At 44.7% G+C, this 21,200-nt stretch overlaps 1 protein-coding gene across 17 annotated transcripts in view; it reads left to right on the top strand.

The window, feature by feature from the left end:
• Nucleotides 1-18,983, top strand: part of INPP4A (inositol polyphosphate-4-phosphatase type I A) — a 150,135-nt gene extending 131,152 nt beyond the window's left edge. For 10 of the 17 annotated variants that reach the window (XM_032178283.2, XM_058428600.1, XM_058428599.1 and 7 more), the window contains 2 exons: nucleotides 1,033-1,187; nucleotides 5,655-6,941. In XM_032178283.2, the coding sequence (XP_032034174.1) occupies nucleotides 1,033-1,187; nucleotides 5,655-5,835 (336 nt within the window). In that variant the 3' untranslated portion in view covers nucleotides 5,836-6,941. The other 7 variants (XM_032178288.2, XM_032178293.2, XM_058428601.1 and 4 more) reach the window with 3 other exon arrangements.
• The last annotated feature ends 2,217 nt before the right edge of the window (nucleotides 18,984-21,200 follow it).

The raw sequence follows: 21,200 nt of genomic DNA, 5'->3' as shown, positions 1-21,200 counted from the left end.
ACCATGGTATACATACAGGACCTAACATCCCCGGGGGAGCCTGAGACAGCACTCTGCAACCAAGCTCATATTATTGCCACACTGAAAAGTATGAATATTTACATAAAATGGGATAAGTAAAGATTGCAAGTAGTCTTATATCAGCTCAGGTCTGGTTGTGCTGCCAAATGAGATTGCCACAGATTTACAAGAAAAAATTATCTTGTTTCAGAGCTTACTGGATTTGGTGACTGTGTGCCTAGGATTGTATCTAGTGGTGCAGGGAAAATGCCCTGAAATCTCCCCGTGGGGAGAGGAGGTGCACTCAGGTGGCCTTTTCCCAGTCCGGAAGAGGACTGCCCTGCCACCTACCCTGTGAGTGGGTTTCACTGCTGCCCTGCCCCCGCTCTGTGAGCCATTCAGTTGTGAGGAGGGAAGTGTGCTGGCATTAACTCTGCGACCGGGAAAGGATGGCGGGAGGAGGCCTGTGGGGCTGGTGGTCAGGAGGTGGCCAAAGGACAGTGCAAATTCTGAGTTGCTCCTATCTGTGCAGGTGAAAGAGAAGAGTAGAGATAGTAGGTCTGTTCCCTACCTTCCAGGGATACCTAGAGACTTGGCCCAGGACTGTGGGCATCCTGAGAGTGGCTCTGGCTTCCCCAGTGGGTCATATTTGCCACCCTCTTTCCCTGAGGGATCAGCAGTGAAGGGCTGAATGTGATAAGAGGGCCCAGGCATGGTTTGAAAGGGGACAGCAGACTGCAAAAGAGTGTCCTGTGGGAGAAGACAGGCCACACGGGGGATGGCAGGGATGATGGCAGGCCTCCAGGCAGCAGGCCCCCAAAAGGGCTGGTGTCTGTAAGTGACTTGGTTTCTATTGCCAGCTCTGGCAGGGCATGGAGTTGGGGAACAAAATTGGAGCATCTGGCCAGGCCTGGGTGTTGAGTTTCTGTCCCTGCCCTTGCTGGGCTGGTTGGGAGCCTTTCCTGTGTGTGAAGGGTGCTGCCTTTCTGTGGAGCCTCGCCTCCTAAGCACAGCCCATGTTTCTGTTGGCAGATCTGCCGTCGCCTTAATGGGGTCCGGTTCACCAGCTGCAAGAGCGCTAAGGACCGTACAGCCATGTCGGTGACGCTGGAGCAGTGCCTGATCCTGCAGCACGAGCATGGCATGGCCCCGCAGGTCTTCACCCAGGCCCTGGAGTGCATGCGCAGGTGAGTGCCGCAGCCAGGCCGCGCGCCCCGCCTGCCCCGGCCCGTGTAAACTGCAGATGAGCTGGTACCCTGCTCCTGCCCGCAGGGCCTACCCTGCATGAGCCCCTTGACTCCAGCCGTCACACTTGAGTTTGACAAACCAGTCAAACTGTTGGCACTATCAAATTCAGACAGGGTTCTCTTGTAAGGTAAGGTGGGGGAAAGAGCTAGCAGGACTTTCTGAGCAGGACTGCCCAGTAAACCGGTAGACTGGTGGGCAAGCCAGGGGTCAGGCAGCTAAACAGGAAGCTGGGAAGCAGCCATGACATGGCAGTGCCCTGTTGGCCACCTGCCTGGCCGTGGGTGTGACCTAGGGCCAGTGCTTTCTCAGCAGGCATCTGCTGTGGTCGTCGTGTATATATTGATATCTGTACATTTCCAAACTTGAGTGAAGCAACGCGTCTGCAGGTTGCACCGGTCTGCTCTGCTGCTTCTCTAGCAGTCGACACAATTTGCTTTTATGAGCAAAGTGTCAAATGAGTGTTTTATCATGAGAGCTGTCAGTGTGCTCTGGCGACCTCATCCTAATGATGTTCTGATTCTGAGGCAGCAGGCGTGTTTGCAGAATGAAACCCGGAACTAAAAGTGTCTACTGTTGATCGATGCCTTGTTTCAAGCACTGCTGGGCAGCCCCCTACCTCACATACCAAAAGAAAGGATAAGAAACCTGGTTTCCCGTCTCCTTCGATGTAGTCACCAATGCTGTTAAAGTCTCGTTTCCAACGGTCACTTCTACTAAATGTTCTGTATCATTTGTCCTCTCACCAAATTATTTAAAGTGTTCAATTCTCTTATCCTTTCTGTATGTTTCTGCTGTTTGACCTTCTCACAATAATGCACAAAAGCAACGCGTGAGCTCCTGCCTCTTGATAAGCGCATTTTGTAAAAATGGAATCGTTTTGTCCCGTTTTGTCTTTCTAAGTTCATCTCAACCTCTCTGTTAAAGCTTGCCATCCCTCTGCCCAGGCTCAGGGAAGCAATGGAGACTCAAAGACTGCTGCTGCTCTGGGGCGCCTTTTTAAAATTTTAATTCCCTGGTCTGCTCCCCACCCAGGAGCCTTGGTGCCCTTCAGGCCTGATGTCCAGTGTGACCCTGGTGCTGAGGGATGGCAGCCGCGCCTGTGCCCATTAGCTGCACGGTGGTGGGAGGGGACATTCTGGTGAGCTGCAGACCTCAGCCAGTGAAGAAAGGAGAACGAAGCGGACAGAGATCCCTGCGGTAGTGGCAGCAAGGAGCAGGATCAGGGCCAGTCAGGAGCCGGCACCCCAAGTTAGGCACACAGTCCATGCGGAGACCTCTACTCAGTTCTTGGCCTCTTGAACAAGTTCAACGAAAACATTCTGACCACCTCTGAACACAAAGACCTCAGGAGACTAGTGACAAAGTGGCCCCCTGGAGAGCCACAGTGCGATGGCAGGACTGTCACTGAGCCCAGACCCACAAGGGCCCCGTCTGCCTGCCACTAGCCCACTTGGGTTGTGTGCTCAGGACAGCTGTTACAGTTACAGCTGTTAGGCTGTATAGTGCAAAAGCACTTTTTATAACTTTTAATTACATAAGGAATTGAAAATCCTTGTAGGAAAATTAGAAAATACAGATAAGCCCCTACACTAGTTCCTCAGAACCCTCCCACAAAAAATCCCCCAGTTTCCTACTGTGAACAGGTAGCGCTGCAGACATTTGGATACATACTGTCTAGATAAAGGACATTTGGATACATACTGTCTAGATAAGAGACGTGTACATGCATATGGGCGTGAGTACATACACATGGGCCAACCAGTCCCTGAATTACACAGAGCAAAAACACCCACATGCACAAACAAGTGTAATTATATTTGCAATTAACAGTCTTGTGAGCATTTTTTAGGTTAATAAATGTAGACCTTATCACTTTTTTTTTCTTTTTTTTTTTTTTTTTGAGATGGAATCTTGCTCTGTCACCCAGGCTGGAGTGCAGTGGTGCAGTCTTGGCTCACTGCATCCTCTACCTCCAGAGTTTAAGCAACTCTCCTGCCTCAGCCTCCTGAGTAGCTGGGATTACAGGTGCCCACCACCACACCTGGCTAATTTTTTGTATTTTTAGTAGAGACGGGGTTTCGCCATGTTGCCAGGCTGTTCTCAAACTCCTGACCTCAGGTGATCCGCCCATCTTGGCCTCCCATAGTGCTGGGATTACAAGCGTGAGCTACCATGCCCAGCCACTTTTTACACACTATAATTTATCCAATTTGCTGTCACTGAATATTTAAGCTGTATATGGTTTTCCAGCATTTTAATCAAAGGTGCAGTGAATATCCTTATACATTCCCCTAGCCACATTGCCTTAGGTTAAAAAGTATACACCTTTGTAAGGCTTTTGAATAATTTTAGTACAGATCACCAAATAGTCCCCACAGTAGCCACTCTCCTGCCCAGTGTCCCAGAGTGCACAGGGCACTGCCCGTGCCAGGCGCTATCTTTCCTGTCACTCTTGTGAGGCTTCTGAAGCTGTAAGGGCTGTTGTTTCTCCCCATTAGCAGTAAGGGCCCTGGGGCCTGGCGAAGGGAAGGCCCTTCCTCCTGTGGGAACAGGCAGCATTCCCTCCACCCCGCCCTCTTCCTTTCTAAACCCCACCCCTGCCTCCAAACATGGATGTCTTTTTAACTTGCTTATTTATTTGTTTTCTGAAATCTCTACAGTGAACATGTATCACCTGAATAGTTTTTTAAGAAGTTATAAAAACAAAACAAAGCTCAATCCTACTTTACCTGTGCCTGCCCCAGAATTCTCGCACCAGCTCTGGGGACATGGCTCGCTGCCACCTTGAGCCAACCCTTGCAGGTCTGAGGCTCTTGTCACAGGCATTTGTTTTAAGGTGACTTCTGTTTTCGGTACGATCCCATGAGGGGAAGACATGTACCTGTTCAGGCAGCTGCAAGCCGAGGTGGCTGGGTCACAAGCTAGCAGCTCTGGCTGCTAGGGTGCCGAGTACCTGCAGTTTAGCTGAGGGCCCCAGAAGGCAGCATAAAGTTCCACCCTGCCCGTGGGTGCAGGAGGACATTTTGGTTCCTGGTTTTCTGGCTTGCATCTTATCAGACGGAAGAGTAGAGCATGCAGGTGGGGGTGGAGGGGATGGGGGCCAAGCTGGCACCCAGGCTTTTCTCCTGGAGGCCCAGGGTGAACCGTGGCCAGTGCTGTGCTGTAAATGTTCAGCCACCAGCTCTCTCCCCAAAAGCCTTGATCTGTAATGTTTGCCATTTCTGTGGCATAAATGCTTCTGCCAGGGCCCGTTTCAAGCTCCCGTGTGGCACCATTGAACATGGAGTTGGGAAGAGATTCACACATTTGGCCACTGGGGTGTTCCTGTCCCCAGTCCTGGGGCTGAACCCCTCGAAGTAGGCCTTCCTGAGTAGCCACAGGGCCCCACCAGCCTCTCCTGGCAGGGAATGTGGCAGTGGGTCAGTGCTCCGCAGCTTGGGAATTGTGCCCTCTCAGAACGGCACATTCCAGCAGGGCCATCGGGGCTTTGGGGCTCCTCTGGGAGAGCTGGGGAGGGCCCTGTGTGAAGAGGAACCCTGGGCCTCCTGCCTCCCCATCTCCAAGTGGAGCCTTCACAAGCTGCCTGCTTCGTCCTCAGGCCTCTGATTCTGTGTCACTGCTGCCACTTGGCAGACATAAATGTGCTTCCAGAGTCCTGTGGTTCTAGGTACCATCTCACCTCAGTGCAGTTCTTCTGTAGCACCAAAAGGGGGAAAAAGCCCCAGATTTCCAGTGTGGTATTGGTTGGATTCCACCCTTGGGGATGCTTTCAGAACCCTAACTTGCAAAGATGGAAACAGCAGACGCTCATGCCTGCCACTGCTGAGCCTGGAACCCGAAGTGGGGCTGGTGGGGGCTCTGCCTTGGTTGGTTGGTACCTGAGGTAAATGGTTTTCGTTTGCGTGGCTGATCAAGAGGCAGCTTTGGCCAAATCCTTTGTACCACCCCCTGCTCAGGCATCTGTGAGAAGGTCAAACCCCCAATGGTTCTTCATGTTCAGCTTGCTTCTCAGAAATCCCTGTCTCTGCAGCATGTGGGAGCATGGCCGGGCAGCATGGAGTTGTGCTTGGCCAGCCGAGAGAGTGAACATGGAAAACCATTCGTTCAACCTACATGTGTTTATTTTCAGTAGATTGCAATATTTTTTCTTATTTTCACTTCTCTTTCTCTCCTTTTTTCCTGTAACTGTGCTGGTTTTGTTTTGGTCTTCCTCTCATACCCGTTTCTGCATTTCATCTTTTCTTTCTATTGTGACTTCATTTCATTTTTTTTTAACCTTATCTTTTGGTTCTCTTCTTTATCCCATCCTTTTTGATAAAATCCATCGCATGTGTCTTCTTTTTTTCTTTATTTTCTTTCCTTTCCTTTTTCCTTTTTCTTTCTCCCAAACTTCTTCCTTTTCACAGCATTGGAACACGGGAGGTAGTCACCCAGAAGAACTTGAGCGGCCTGGTGCCCATCCGAGACTTAAGGCTAGACCCCAGCCTCCTCTGTTCCATCCCTTTATTAGCTCTGAGCCCCAATTTACTGATTGTGTGGCTCTTTCTGAGCATAGCATACCTGGTGACCAAATTGCGTTGCAAATGAATATCATTATGAAAAATTAATAAGTCACAAGAAAAACAAAAGTGCCAGAACATGTCCAGCCACCGTGTACCTAACTGGACAGAAGGAATGTGTCAAAGCGTGGTCTGCCAAGAAATATTTCATGCCTTACATTTTGACGTTTTGTTCTTCTGAACTGTAAATATCTGCCAAATTATTTCACCAAGAAGACTTGTTTGTTTAGCTCCTGTAGCATCTTCAGTGCTTGTAACATGTTCTTACGGTGCCCTGTCACTGCATCGTTTAGCTGGCCCGGAATTCCTTGTACCACGTCTCTACCTTCTGATGTACAACTATCTATCACCTGTACCTCTCATGTGCCCGGTTTCCAAGAGAAACAAGTTCTGTCTAAAGAGAATTTGTATATTTGATACTATTCTTTAAGTGTACTGCTAACCCTTCCTTTCCTTTCGACGACAAACGAAAAGAAAAAAACATGCTTTATAGCTGGCTCATCTAGAAAAACCTATCTAACAGGACATGTACTTTCTGCTTTCATTTCAAAGCGTAGTCCCTGAATTACAGTAGCAAACAGTTTGCAGAATCCTACCATTTCCTTGCTTATGTTTATTATTTCCAATTAAGGATGACACAAAGCTGTGAATACAGTAGTACGCTGTAGCAAGGGCCAGACACAGAAAGATCACCTACTGCATACACCAGACACAAATCACCTACTGCATACGCCAGACACAGAAAGATCACCTACTGCGTACGCCAGACACAAATCACCTACTGCATACGCCAGACACAGAAAGATCACCTACTGCATACGCCACACAGAAAGATAACCTACTGCATATGCCAGACAGAAAGATAACCTACTGCATATTCCAGACACAGAAAGATCACCTACTGCATACGCCAGACACAGAAAGATCACCTAGTGCATAAGTCAGAAAGATCACCTAGTGCATAAGTCAGACACAGAAAGATCACCTACTGCATATGCCAGACACAGAAAGATCACCTACTGCATATGCCAGACACAGAAAGATCACTTACTGCATAAATCAGACAGAAAGGTAACCTACTGCATACGCCAGACACAGAAAGATCACCTACTGCATGTGACTTTAGATTTACTCTTCACTATGTAGGGATCATTCAGCTGGTTCAAGGAATTAATGCATATAGTCACCAAAGGCTGTTAAAGTTATATACTTTTATTTATTTTAAAACAGTATATTTCATTTAAAAAATGGTATCTTTAATTGCAGATTAAAGTTCCAACATCTTTTCTCTCTTACTAATCAAATATGATTGATAATGAAAAAAAAGCAAAGAAAAAATGCCAAATAAAATGATCCCTGACTTGTGGGCAGTTGCGGTGGATGGAGCTGTGAGAGCAGCAGGGCGCTCTGGTGCCCCCTCGGTTCTCACGTGGCATTCCCTGCAGCGTGATGAAGTGTAACCTAAACACCCATGTGGGGCAGAGGGTAATTGTCCACCTGTAAAGGTAACCAAATAGATCAGGAAAAACTCCCCACACCCTGTGCAGGACAGTCAGCAGCTTCTCTGTTTTCCAGTTCATATTATGTTGTGCCCCCACTTTCTATCTCCAGCTGGTTCCCCATACACTGTAGTTTATGAAGATGATTTTTTTTAACCAGGCCAGAAAAATGGGAATGAATTTAGAGAAGCTTGCTTCTCCAGAAACTTGACACCCATGCATGCCCAGAAACCCAGTCGACCACAAAAGGCGGTGACCTCTCTTCATTCTCTCTCCAGGACTCCCAGACCTTACCCCGGGCTTTCTCTCACTCGGTATCAGCTCAGAGTCTGGGTCCTAGGAATCATAGAAGCGGTTAGCAATGAATGGCAGATGCTAGACTCAACACTTTACATTCTAAAGCGTAAGACCATCATGGGCACTGCAGGCTCCCTGAGGCAGGCGTCACCCGTGTGTCACCCCTGTAAGTGAATCCACGCTTCTCCAAGTGTAGTGTGTTCACTTGTCTCTTCTAAAATAAATGAGGTGGCTGTTGTGGCATAGCTCCTGGCGGCCTTCAGTAGGGAGTCTGAAGTCACCAAACGCCAGCTCATGGGTGGTGTAAGCTGTGGCAGCATGACAGTAGTCCCTGGGCAGTGTCTTGTCCAGCCTGTGATTATTTGAAAGGCATGTTTGCCACTTCCCCTCTTTCACATTGAGGCGTGCACTTCAACTAAGACCATCTTGTTTGCTTTATTTGAAAGCGAGAGAGCAGAGTCCACGGCCTCATTCAGTTCCCATTACACAGCTTCCTGGTCCTGCTCCTGGTAACGTGGTTCCAATGCCTGTAGTGGTGACTCACATGCACTCTCACCTCCACAGCAGGGCTAGTGGCTGGGCAGAGCCCATGCACAGAGGAAGGCCCTCTGACTGCAGACAGCACCCCTCCCTCTCCCAGGGCTCAAGGATGCTTCTGTGGCACCCTCCAGGGACGCCTCCCAGAACCCTGCCTCATAGCACAGAGAAGCTGTGGCCAGGCCGAGGAGCCCTTCTCAGGGGGGCCTCAAGGACACCACGGCCTGATCCTTGTCACCACACCTTTCTGCCCATGTGGGCTTGGCCCGTGGGCTGAGAGAAATGAGACCAAAGGGAGCGAGATACGGTTCTTCGTTTCTCTCCTCCAGGGTCTGGGTGAAAATCAGTATGCCGCCTGTGCACTTGGAGAGCTACCAAAAGGACACCATGAGATTAGCTTAGGTGGTGGGTTGGTTTTGGCTTTTTAAACTTAAAGTATTTGAGAAAAGAAACGCAGTTGCTCTCCCTTTATGCTGAATTTTCATGTCACTAAGGCCTTTTACTCATGAAATCAGGCCAAATAAGTATTCAAAATCTTACTTGCTTTAGTGAGAAATAGGCAGGATGAAACAAAGATGGGGAGATGATTCAAGAAAGGGGTCATTGACATTTAGTGATGGTTTTTAGTTGCTTATACAGTAGTAGTGCTGAGGCACTGTTGATGTCAACCAGCTCTAGGTGTTCAGATTAAATCAGCTTTCTGAAGTTAGGGAAACCATAATCAGGAGTGGTTCTCTTTGGATGGTCTTATAAAATTGTTGTATAAGTTTTTTCAACTAGCATGACAGTCACTATTTACGCCTATGGCTTGATTCCAGCAGAGATTTTAACACAATGACCTGTTTTCCCTCCACAAAGTGACAGGAGTAGCAGCCACCCCATGCTCAGCCATAGAATACTAAGATACTGATGCCTGCAGATGAGTTCTCAAGTGGAAGACCCCACTGGAACCAGAAAACTAGAGGATTCCCTAAAATTATCTGTCACTTGGGGTTGCCATTTTAATTTTCATTTCAAAAATGGATGCCCTTGAAAAGAAATAATTTATTGATATAATAAAAGTAATCATGGAGCTTTGAAATAATTAAGTCCCTCTTGCTAAAATCTAAGACCACCTCAACATGTACCATTGATTCCTAAAAAGTATGCAGCCAATGTGATGAGTGGAGGTGTCCTGCCTTAGGGCAGCAGCTTGGCCTCTGCAGCAGGAAACCCCAGTTAGCACAGGCTGTCCTCGCCACCTCTGCATGCCTCGCCCCAGGCCCTCTTGCCAGCTCGTCCGCACAGGCAGGTGATGGGATGACAGTGTCGGCATGTGGATCAGCCACGTCAGCCGGATATTGCAAATTCAAACATCTGGGGGAAAGTAAATACAATTGGATTTGAAAACTACGTTGAAATGAAAGTATAATCTTTATTATAATTTCACATCCAATGTGTTCAGCCAGCTAAACTAGGCGTTAACTCCTTTAACATGTAAATAAAAGATAATGTCAAAGTTCACAAATTATTCTGCCTCGCTCCTCATGGCAGTTTAGCATTTACTAGTGACAGGTGGTTTTTAAGCAGTTTGTACATTTCTATAAAAATGGAGAAGCCATATCTGAAGTAGTTCATTAATGTAAGAGTTTCCAAAGATTAAAGGAGATTAACTGTATATAGGAACCTATAGCTTCTGCTTTAAGTGGAAGTACGTTTTTGATTACTGAATGAATGTTGGGCAAACATGATTGTTACTTACTCCAGGGGGCCTCCTGTGGCCTAGGTGTTCAGCTCAGATGACACACATCTAGCTGAGGCCTTGAGGCTCTGTGACAAGAAAGCATATCCAAGTTACCAAATTAGTTATAACAACCAGGTGGATACTTTTCTAAACTATCAGAGCTTAGCTTTTGAATAAAAATTACTGTCTTACCAAAAGTATTTTACATGTTCTTGATAATGAGACTGTCATTTTCACTTTAAAAGGCTTGAGCAGTTGCCACTCATGTTTTTTTTTAAATGCATGACATAATGGTCTTCATACAATATGAATTTTTTAAAAAATCACTGTTTCTTATTAACTGCAAATTTTACATCTCATAAGGGGAATTTTGTACTAAATTTGATAACTAGTTGATTTCATTGCTAGTCTTAGAACAGTATAAAACCATCAAGTTATACTGTGCTGTGGGAAGTCATTTATGTTTAAAATCACTTTTGCCGGTTAGTTTTATGTTTACACCTGAACATTTCCCAGAGAACTCCCTGGATGCGCTCACTGAGCAGGTGAGGCCCCCTGGCTGCTCATCCTCCCATGCAGTGTTTGTTTTTGCCCTCTGGATTGCCATGGCAACCCTCCATCAGATGCAGCTGGGGATGACGCTGGTAGTGAGTTCTCTAGGGAAGGGTACCTGTGGGTTCTCACTGGCTCAGTGGCACCTGTGGAAGGGTGGCTGGCTGCTACCAGAACTTGGTGAGATCCCTCCCTCATAACATTCCAGCCCTGACTGCCAGGCTGCTCTGTAGACAGTGCATGAACCCATTGGATTACCTGGCACCCAGAACAACTGTCCTCCAGGAGACAGCAGACCAGAACAGCCTTCCTAGCCAGCTGGCTTTGCTACATGTTGAATTCTGCAAGGAAAGTCAGCATTTTGAATTTGATGTGATTACAGCTCTTGCTAATACAGAAAAGTCCAGCTCTTTGAAGCTCTGAAGTGCAACTTTAATAGAGTAGTAATATTTCTTTTTCCACTTCATTTGCTATGTAAGGGAATCTCTGAACCACAAGTTATGATAGAACCCCAGAAGACATGAGCGACATGAAACCATTCACTTGGAAAAGGTTTGCTTCCACTTAGATACAGTGCTGCTTTTAGGAACGCACAACTCACAGCCCCACGCAGCATGTGTCCATCTCTGTGCTTCTTAATTGCCTTGTTCAGAAACCTGCCATCTTACGTATGTATTTGTTGTAAATGAGTCCGGCACCCATTTAAATTAATCTTTTTTTTAATGTTATGAAAATGATCAGTTCATTTCATCTTAGTTTAAGTCTTTTCTTTTTCCTTTTTTACTGCCGTCATTTCTTGTGCTTGTTTTTTCCCCAGTGAGGGTTGTCGAAGAGAAAATACAATGAAGAATGTTGGAAGTCGCAAATATGCATTTAATTCCCTGCAGCTGAAGGCTTTCCCCAAGCATTACAGGCCTCCCGAAGGGACTTACGGAAAAGTTGAAACGTGAACACACGGTTTCCTCTAATTAGCTGTTACATAATAAATGTGGGTACCCTCTAGTGTCATATATGAATTCTTCAAGAAGACCTGAAGGATTGGTTTTTATTTTTTGTGTTTTTTTAAAAAAAAACATTTCACTAAAGAGTCTCTGGAGCATGTTTTTTGTTTTTTGGGTTTTTTTCCCATTGGAATCAATAGGAGGTAATGTTTGGCTCAATAGTGTGGATAGTAACAACTGCCCATTTAAATAGCCTTTGGCTGTAACTACACAGATCTCATCAATAGTTACCTACATGAATCAAGCTAGGTCTGTCTGAAATGCTAGAAGACTTTTTCAAATGCCTGCTTGCTCACTTATTTTTCTACAGAGTAACTCAAAAGTGACCATTGAATTACAATCCACTTTGTAAAAATCTGAATGTAAAACAGTAAATAATAAATTAAATAATTGGATCCTAGGCAGACCAATAAATGTTATTTGGGGAAAGAAGCTAGCACTATCTCATGCAGTGAGAATAACGGGTTCTAGTGAATTATCCTATCTACACCACCACCTGAAGAAGTTGAAAGAAAGATTGATAAATCAATGGGAGATAAGACTTTATTAGAAGGTAACACCTGCAAGGTACCCCACACAGTTGGGGCCACTCTTTTGTCTGTCCCTCATGAATTACAGAACAGGGAGTCTGCTGGAGACACAAAGCCAGCAGTAAGGTCCCTTTAGCCTGCCTCCTGTTTTCTGAAGCGCCCTGCCTAGGCTCCCCCATGCCCAGAGGACACATCTCCCCTTCTTCTCTAGATGTTAATCTAGGGCTTCAGATGTGGCATGTCAACACTCCCATGGGGAATTTATGACCATGGAGATAGTAGAAACCTAAATATTTTAGGAAAACAATTTTTTTTTGCAGGATTTCCAGTTTATCTTTGAAAAGACAGTACAATCATGTTTGAATGTCTGATAAAGTGTCTTATTTTTAGGTTTGCAATAATTGTTACTTTCTTATTCTTATGTAAGATGACTATTGAGAAACAGTTGAAATTATTCTCCTCAAATGAGATTTTGAAAGGGATTTATGGGCCATAAAACTTAGGAATTTCGTAGAAAATTTTGTCTGGTCATCTTTTATAAGATGATGATGAGTCTTATCTGCACATAGCAGAGTTTGTTTCTTAGGAGTTTATATGTTTTATTGATTGTTTATGATGTTTACATGTTCTTGAAAAGGTTGTAAAAGAAGTATATATGGCACATATTAATGATGCTGATCCTAATGATTTGTGAACCTCTTAGAAATTCTTATGTCTACAAGCCTAGAGATTCTTCTGGTTCCTTTAGAAATATGTAACAAACTTGGGCCAGGGGTGCTGAGGCATGGGGAGGACTGCTTATTGGCAGGAACACAGAGGGGGTGGGCATCAGGTAGGGGTGGAACTGGATGACCTTCCAGACCCCCTCCTACTCAGAAGTCAGCATGCAAGCAGCACCTGCTGTCTCCCGATGCCTGCAGGGAGGAAAATGTCTGTGAAGGACACTTTAATGAAGGATGAAGCTCTCTGCTGCTCCCTCAAAGCTGGGTTCACTGTGGCAGGCAGGAGGCAAGAGAAACTCCTGCCCGCCAAACCCACCGCACGGGTGCTGCTGCTGGTGTCAGATTCTCCTTTTTAAGTGTCAATTTCTGTTCACAGTTTTCAATATGGCTGATTTACCCTTTCACCTCTCCACCATCTCATTTAAGTTGTAAATGTTGAGTTCCGTCTTTTCTCATTTTAACTTTAAAAAAATCTCCTTGCTTTTTAAAAATAAATATTACCCACATAGTTTTCAGATCTTTTTTGTCTGGAGAGCATTAAATATCTGCACTCATCAAAGGGAATATAGCAAACGTTGATCATCTGTCAGCAGTTTTGCATGTGGCACCTTTATATGAATTATTTTCCCAATTTTTGCTTTATGTAATGGGTCACCATAAAACTGTAAGACTTGGCAAATGCTATAGAAAATGTTCAGGTTTCAGTATTCTCTCTGAAGGCATCGTTCCTGGGCTTCCGGCGGCATCACACACTTCCAGCGCCTGCAGGGTGAGGGAGTGTTGCACAGCCTTGGAGGCAAGCAGCTCCTCTCTTCTGTGGGAGCTTTGAGTTTTCAGAGGTGCAGGGAAGGCAGTTTTACAGGTTACCGTAAAATAAGAGATTCCGTCCGGTGTTCCTTATAATGCCTCCCCATTTAAAAAGAAAAGAGATCTATGGAAAACTGGGAATGTAATGTGGATTCTGTCAGAGCTCCTACAGAGCACAGTTGCCTTTAGTTTCCTTTAAAGATGTAAAAATATTGTATAATAGTTTTGTCCCTACACAATTCTATTTGCCAAGCTTAGTGCATTATGATACCTTTATTTATTTGTTTTGGGCAGTATTTATATATATATATAAACATACAGTTACTGTTTTATATATTCTTAGGTCATTCAAAGCCATGTATGCTGTAAATGTGCTAGTCTTTGGAATGACACATAATAAATAACTGACAAGATATTAAATGTGGTCTTGCCTGATTCATCCTATTAGGAGGACTAGTTCCATGTCACCAGCCTGTGAACGGACCATTGTTGTTGGGCATTGCGTTGAGTGCTCGGGTGCTGAATACATATGTTTGTAAACATGGGACCATTGGAGACTTCCATTTTATAAGCTTGTTTCTGCCTAATTTGAAGCAGGGGGCAACGGGGTTGAGGTTAAGAGCATGGACTTTGGGAGCAGACAGACCAGGTCCCAATCCTGGTTCTGCCCCTCACTGGCTGGTGACTCTGAGCAAGTTGCTTGACCTCTCCAAGCCTCCGTTTCTTCATGTGCAAAGTGTGGACAACAACAGTACCTTCCTCATAAGGAACGTGCGATGAGCCTCAGAAGTACGTGTTCATAAATGGTAGCCATTGTTGTTACCTTCCCGTCTGTGAACATGGATCACATCATCTCTGTGGGTAGCCCAGTCCTCGCTGTATGACTTGTCAAAATGCAGTTCCACTTGTATTAATATTGACCCTGTTCATTGTCACCAGGACTGCATCTTGCACCACTGTGCCGTCTTCTAGGCACACACGACCCGTTATCTCCCTTGGAAAAACTCCTGTCACTGGAAATGTACAATTAAAGGATGATTGAAATGTTTAACTCTTGGAGTTTTTAGTATTACCAAGCTCCTAGAAATTTAAGCTACCACCAAAAATAACGTGCCTTTTCCCTTTATTCTCATTGATGGTAGCAGTGCACCTCGTTTCAGTGTCCTGATTCCTTGATTCCTTGATTACTGTGAACACTGAACATCTTTTATACCTTTATGATATTTCTATGTTTGTGACTTCATTGGAGTGTTGATCTATTTCATATAGATTGTTTTTAATATACAATGTATTAACCCCTGTCATATGTTGCACACTTTTTAACCTATTTGTCAGCTGTCTTTTGGTCTGTGGTAGGAGTTGTACAATATTTTAAATGGTTTATGTAGTTACATATACCTGTCTTTCATTTTGATGCTTGTTCTGAAATGGAGTCCTGGCTTCACCATGGAAGGTGGGACATATGGGGCAGCCATGTCCTTGTGGGCATGGTGGTGTGGCTGCGTGCCCATGACGAGGGGCTGGACTAAAGTGCTCACTGGCACCTTGCTTGGTGCATGGGCCATGCTCAGTTTAATATTATTAACAGTTTCTACCTTCACTCTCATGTCTCAGGATTATTTTTTCAGCATTTACCTGTTCTTATTTCTAGGATGTTTATGGTTTCAGTCCTACATTTAGATCAATCCATCTGGAATCATCTTGGTGTAAATCCTGTGTTGTGCTTACAGTATGCTAAGGTCAGAGGGAATCCCTCAAGGTCAGGCCTAATTTTGCTTCTCTTTATAAAGTTAAGCCAAGAAGAAGATATGTCAGGACGCCCAGACATCAGCCACCGTGAGCTTCTTCCTGCCCTCCCTCCGCATGCCATTCTGGCGCTGCGCTTTGGTTTCCTGTTGAGTCTCTGCTTAGTAGATGACGGCACAGTCTGGCTGCCCAGATCTAGGGGAGTTGTCCCAGGGAGGCTTTGCGCTGGAGGAAGGTAAGAGGAGCTGGATGTTGGAGCTTCCCGATTTGTGATTTTTCCGAGAACAGAAATGATTAGCCATGGGGGGAGGTTACTTCATTGTACATTGTTCTACTGGGTAACCTCCCTCTATTCTTTACCAGCATCACACAGCAGGTTGGCACCATTTTTGAATAGAGGCTTCTCACAGTATCCTCAGCAGCATTGAGTGTTCCTCATGTTGTAGTAATGAGCAGTAGTTCTCTCTCAGTAGGCAGTGTGACCTCTTTGGTCATTCTAAAGGGCTGCCAGCATTTCTCTTTTCTCAAGCCTGGGGGAGAAGAGCTGTTCTGTGTGTAGGGGTGTTGGGAACACATGGACAGAAGGAACTGGCCTCACATCCCATCGTGTTCCTGGGATGGCTTTTCCAAGACCAGCATTTCCTCCTGGCAGGCAGGCCCTCACAGAACTCTGCATTTGGAGATGGACAAACTCTCTTTTTCTTGTCATTTTCTCCCCAAAATGTCCTCTTCTACCAGCCCCTCTGAAGAGCTGATTTTCTATAAATTGTAGTGAGGGCACTGCTCTGCTGTGCACAGAAGGAACCCCAGCCCAGAAGCACAAGCTCCCTGTGGAACCTGCAGGGATGGCAGTGATGACAGAACCAAGGGGGTCAAGGAAGGTTGGAGAGGAGTGGGCAGCAGGAAACAGCTCAGGCTGCCTGACCTGGCCCCCGGCTGCCCATGAGGGCCTCCAGAGAGGGGCAGAGCTGGCTTATCGGGATCCATGATGGTTTTTATACTTTTAAAAGAAGTGCCCTCTTCTCAGAGACCCTGGTTATTTCCAAAAGTAGGAAGTAATCAAATTTACAGTGGATAAAATCCAGTATTTGAAATCAGGAAGACAGAAAAAAAAGCAAAATAGCATCCTTTTCTGAGAGGTATATGCTGACCAAAAAGATCTTTCATTCCTGTGAACACCAAGCAGTGCGGCCTCTGGCAGAGAGCGCGCTGGGTTGTAGAGATGGAAACTTGTGTTTAGCAGGCTGTCTGCTCCCAATAGTGGCCCTGGCCGCAACTGACCTCCTGATGCCTTGCTGACACTAACTGTAGGTACCAACCAGCACCGTGGACATCGGCCCCAGGATCAGTCTATGATTTGTCTGGTGGCCAAATGATGACTTTTAAGTGGGGAAAGCTGGTGGGGGCTACACCATGCTCTGCAGTGTAGTGGGATCCTGTGAGCTGGCCTGCACAGGCACTCCCTCCCCTGCCAGGGGCCCCAGGGAGGCTTCTCCAGCCTGAGGCTGCGCCCTCCATACAATTCCACCCCCCCATCCTGTGCCAACAGGAGGCAAATGGAGAGTAGCTTGGTCTTGTTTTTATTAGCTGTTGCCCTCCAGGCTATGACAGGGCTCCCAGGGTGTAGCCTGAGAATGCCCGTACTCTAGATTCCCTCCACTGGGCTCCTGTCTTTGCCATGACTTCTTCCTGCACCAGGCCCCCGTGGGCCTTGCAGGCCAGTCCAGGCAGTTCTTTCACACTCTGTTGTCCCACATAACAGAAAAGCTGAGCAGACAGGGTAGGAAACACACTTGTGTCTCCATGGCTTCAAAGAGGATGCCTGTGTTAGATGGATGTAGACAGACACAGCACTTCACTGCTTCCTCCTCCTTACCACCCGGCCCTCCCTTGGTGTCTGTGGCCTTTCTCCTGGTGGTCCTACGTCTCTGACCATCCCTCCTCACTCTCAAATTGGCTGTTGCCCACCACCTGCCACTAATGGCGTGGTGTTCTCCTGGGTTCCCTTTCTCACTTAAGATGCTCTTCCTGAAAAATCTTACACATTCCTGTTGAACAAATGGTCACTTATATGCTAGTGACTCCTAAATTTGTAGGTCCATCCCAGACTCTCCCCCAAGGTCCAGATTACCTATACATCTAAGCACCATGCCTGTCTTGCAGGCATCTCAAATACAGCATGCTCATGCCTCTCCTCCTCCAAGCTGGCTGAGTCTCCCTCTAATAGACGACCTTGGGGTCATTTTCTCCCCCACATCCCATCAGCCACTGAACCTCTATCTCTTGAGAACCATCCCATAATTTCCATCCATGCACCCCCAGGCCTGGTCTATATCAATCAGTCCCCTCGGATCTGGACCTCTCCTGAGCATCCTCACCCCTCCTGCGAGGCTGGTCTCAGGTCTGCCTTCCTCTATGGTGATTTCTCCCCACAAATGAAGTTGGCCCTTTCAAAAAAGTTCCTCTCCTTCAGTGTTGACTATGACGATTCTTTCATGCATATCCGCATATCCTGTCCACTGTATTCATAAGAGCAAGTGTAATGCCTGCTGTGAAGGAGCTAAAGTTTGTTGAATAAACACATGAACAAATGGTGGTTTTGTGGTGTTCAACTGAAATATTTCCTATTTCAGCACTGGACCACACTGTTTTTCTCACTACATAATCGGTTACGCTAAACGCATCACAAGGAGCCAAATTCAAAAGGTCAAAGGAGAAGGCAAATGGCAGAGTGTGGTAAAGGGGCGAGTGAGAGGGTCTCTGAGAAAAGTCAGGCTAAAATTACAGGGGTTCAGGCAATGTTATCTTGATCTGGATGGCCAGTTACATGACAGATTATTTTGTTCTTAACATACGAACATCCTATTCACTTTTCAGTATACTGGTTAACAGTAAAAATTAAATGTTAAAAACCCACTATTGTTGAACAATCTCCAAAGGAAATTAAGGAAACAGTTCTATGTACAGTAGCATCATAAAGAAAATACTCAGGAATAAACAACCAAGGAGGCAAAAGTCTTGTATATTGAAAACTACAAAATTTTGCTGCAAAGAAAGTAAGGATGCCAATAAGTGGAAAGACATCTTGTGCACATGGATTGAAAGACCTAATATTGTTAAGATGATAGCACTATCAAAAGTGAGCTACAGATTCAACGTACCCCCCCATCAAATTCCCAACTGATTTTGTGTGTGTGTGTGTGTGTGTGTGTAAATAGAAAAATCCATCCTAAGATTTACATTGAATCTCAAGGAACCCCAGGTAGCCAAAACAATCTTGAAAAACAAAGCTGGAGGTTGCATACTTCCTGATTTCAAAGCTTATTATTACAGAGCTACAGTTATCAAAGTAATGTGGCACTGGCATAAATACGTACAGACAGAAGTGCAGAATAGAATAGCATGCCCAGAAATAAACCCTGGTATATATGGTCAAATGATTTTCCACAGGATGCCAAGACCATCTGATGGGGAAAGAACATCTTCTCAACAAGTGGTGTTGGGAAAACCAGCTATCCTTAGGCAACAAAGTGAAGCTGGACACTCACACCATATACAAAAGTTAACTCAAAATAGATCAAAGACATAATTTAAAAGCTAAAACTCTAACTCCTAGAAGAAAACACGGGAGAAACTTCATTGGAGTCAGCGGTGACTTGGGTATGACACCAAAAGCACAGGCAACAAAAGTAAAAACAAACTAGACTACACCAAAATGCAAAACTCCTGTGCATTTTAAAAAAAAAAAAAAAAAAAAAGGCAGCCTACAGAATGGGAGAAAATATTTGCAAATCATGCATCTATTAAGAGGTTAACATCTAGAATATACAAGAAACTTCAACTAAACAACAAAAGAGCAAACAACTTATTTTTTTAATGCCCATCTACCACCTTAACCATTTTAAGGGATTTAACCCATTTGAATGATTTAACTCATTCAAAATGACTTGAGACATCTCTCCAGAGATATACAAATGGCCAACAAGTACATGAAATTATGTTCACCACTAATCATTAGGGAGATGTAAATTGAAACCACACTGAGATACTTCACACCTATTAGGATGGCCACTATTTAAAATAAATTAAAAAATAACAAGTATAGGCAAGAATGTGGAAAAGTTGAAATCCTTGTGTGCTGTTACTGTAGACTAATATGGCTGCTGTGGAAAACAGTACAGCTGATCCTGAAAAAATTAAAAATAGAATAACTGTGTGCTCCAGCAATTCCACTTATGGGTATATACCCACAGGAACTGAAAGCAGGGTCTCAGAGGTATCTGTACACCCATATTCACAGCATCATTATTCACAGTTACCCAAGGCACAAGCAACCCAAGTGTCCACTGACAGATGAGTAAACAAAATGTGCTATATACATATAACTGAATATTATTTGGCCTTAAAAAGGAAGGAAATTTTGATACATACTACAACATGGATGAACCTTGAGAACATATGCTAAGTCAAATATGCCAGTCAAAGACAAATGTGGTATGATTCCACACGAGGAACTTACCATAGTAAAGTTGATAGAGACATAAAGTAGAATGGTGACTGTCAAGGTAGAGAGTTGGAGGGGTGGTGGGGGTGAAGGGGAGTTCTGGAGATTGGTTGCATAATTGTGAATGCACTCAACACTGTTGAACTGTACACTTAAAAATGGTTAAGGTAGTAAATTTTGTATGTATCTTACCACAATTAAAATTTTAAAAATATATTGCAAATAAAAGCCTGAAAAATTATTTTTAAAATGAATCAGACTCACATGTAAGAGGTAAAAATGTGAAACTCTTAATAAATTTCCATTAAGCTTAGATTAGGTAATGGTTTCTTAGATGTACCAAAAGAAAAAAATACATTGTAATTCACCAAAATTAGAAATTATACTTCAAAGGATACCATCAAGAAAGTGAAGAGACAAACCACAAATTGGGAGAATCTGTGAATCACTTATCTTTAGGTGACTTGTATCTACAACATACAAAAAACTGTTACAACAATAAAAAGAACCAAACTGAAAACTGGACTAAGGACTTGAATAGACATTTCTCCGAAGACATACAAACGGCCAATAAGCACATGAAAACATGCTCAGACATCATTAGCCATTAGAGAAATGAAAAGTCAAAATCTCAAGGAGATACCACTTCATACCCAGTAGAATGGCTACAATCAAACATGAATTATAACTGCTGGTGATGTGGAGAAACTGGAACCCTCAAAGATTGTTGGTGGAAATGTAAAATGGTACAGCTACTATGGAAAATTTTGGCAGTTCATCAAAATGTTAAAGTTGGGCCAGGAACAGTGGCCCATGCCTGTAATCCCAGCACTTTGGGAGGCCGAGGTGGGAGTATCACCTGAGCCCAAGAGTTTGAGACCAGCCTGGGCAACGTGGGGAGACCCTGTCTCCACAAAAATACCAAAAAAATTAGCTGGGCATGGTGTCACGTGACTGTGGTCCCAGCTACTCAGGAGGCTGAGTTAGGAGGAGCCTGGGTGAGGCTGCAGTGAGCTGCAATCATGCCACTGCACTCTGGGCAACAGCAGACGTTGTCTCAAAAAAAAAAAAATAAAAGGTTGGAATTATATGACCCTGTAATTCCACTCTTACGGAAACATATGATGTCCATGCAAAATTTGTTCACCATTGTTCATAGCATTAGTCATCATAGCCCAAATGTGTAAACAAACCAGTCTGCCAACTGATGAATGAATAAATAAAATGTGGTACATCTATACTATGGAATAGTATTCACAAAAGGTAATGAAGTACAGATAGATTGTACATGTGGATGAGCCTTGAAAACATTATGGTAAGTGAAGGAAGCCAGTCACAAAAGGCTACATATTTATTATATAAAAGGTGTCTTAGTGGTTTTTAAGAGGCTGAGGGAGAAGGGAAGTGACTGCTAATGGGTACAGGTTGCTCTTTGTAGTGATGCAAATGTTCTGGAATTAGTGGTGATGGTTGCA

This window comes from Hylobates moloch, unplaced genomic scaffold (assembly GCF_009828535.3).
Source record: "Hylobates moloch isolate HMO894 unplaced genomic scaffold, HMol_V3 SCAFFOLD_15, whole genome shotgun sequence".
Lineage (NCBI taxonomy): Eukaryota > Metazoa > Chordata > Mammalia > Primates > Hylobatidae > Hylobates > Hylobates moloch.
This window is presented reverse-complemented; position numbering and strand designations above follow the sequence as displayed.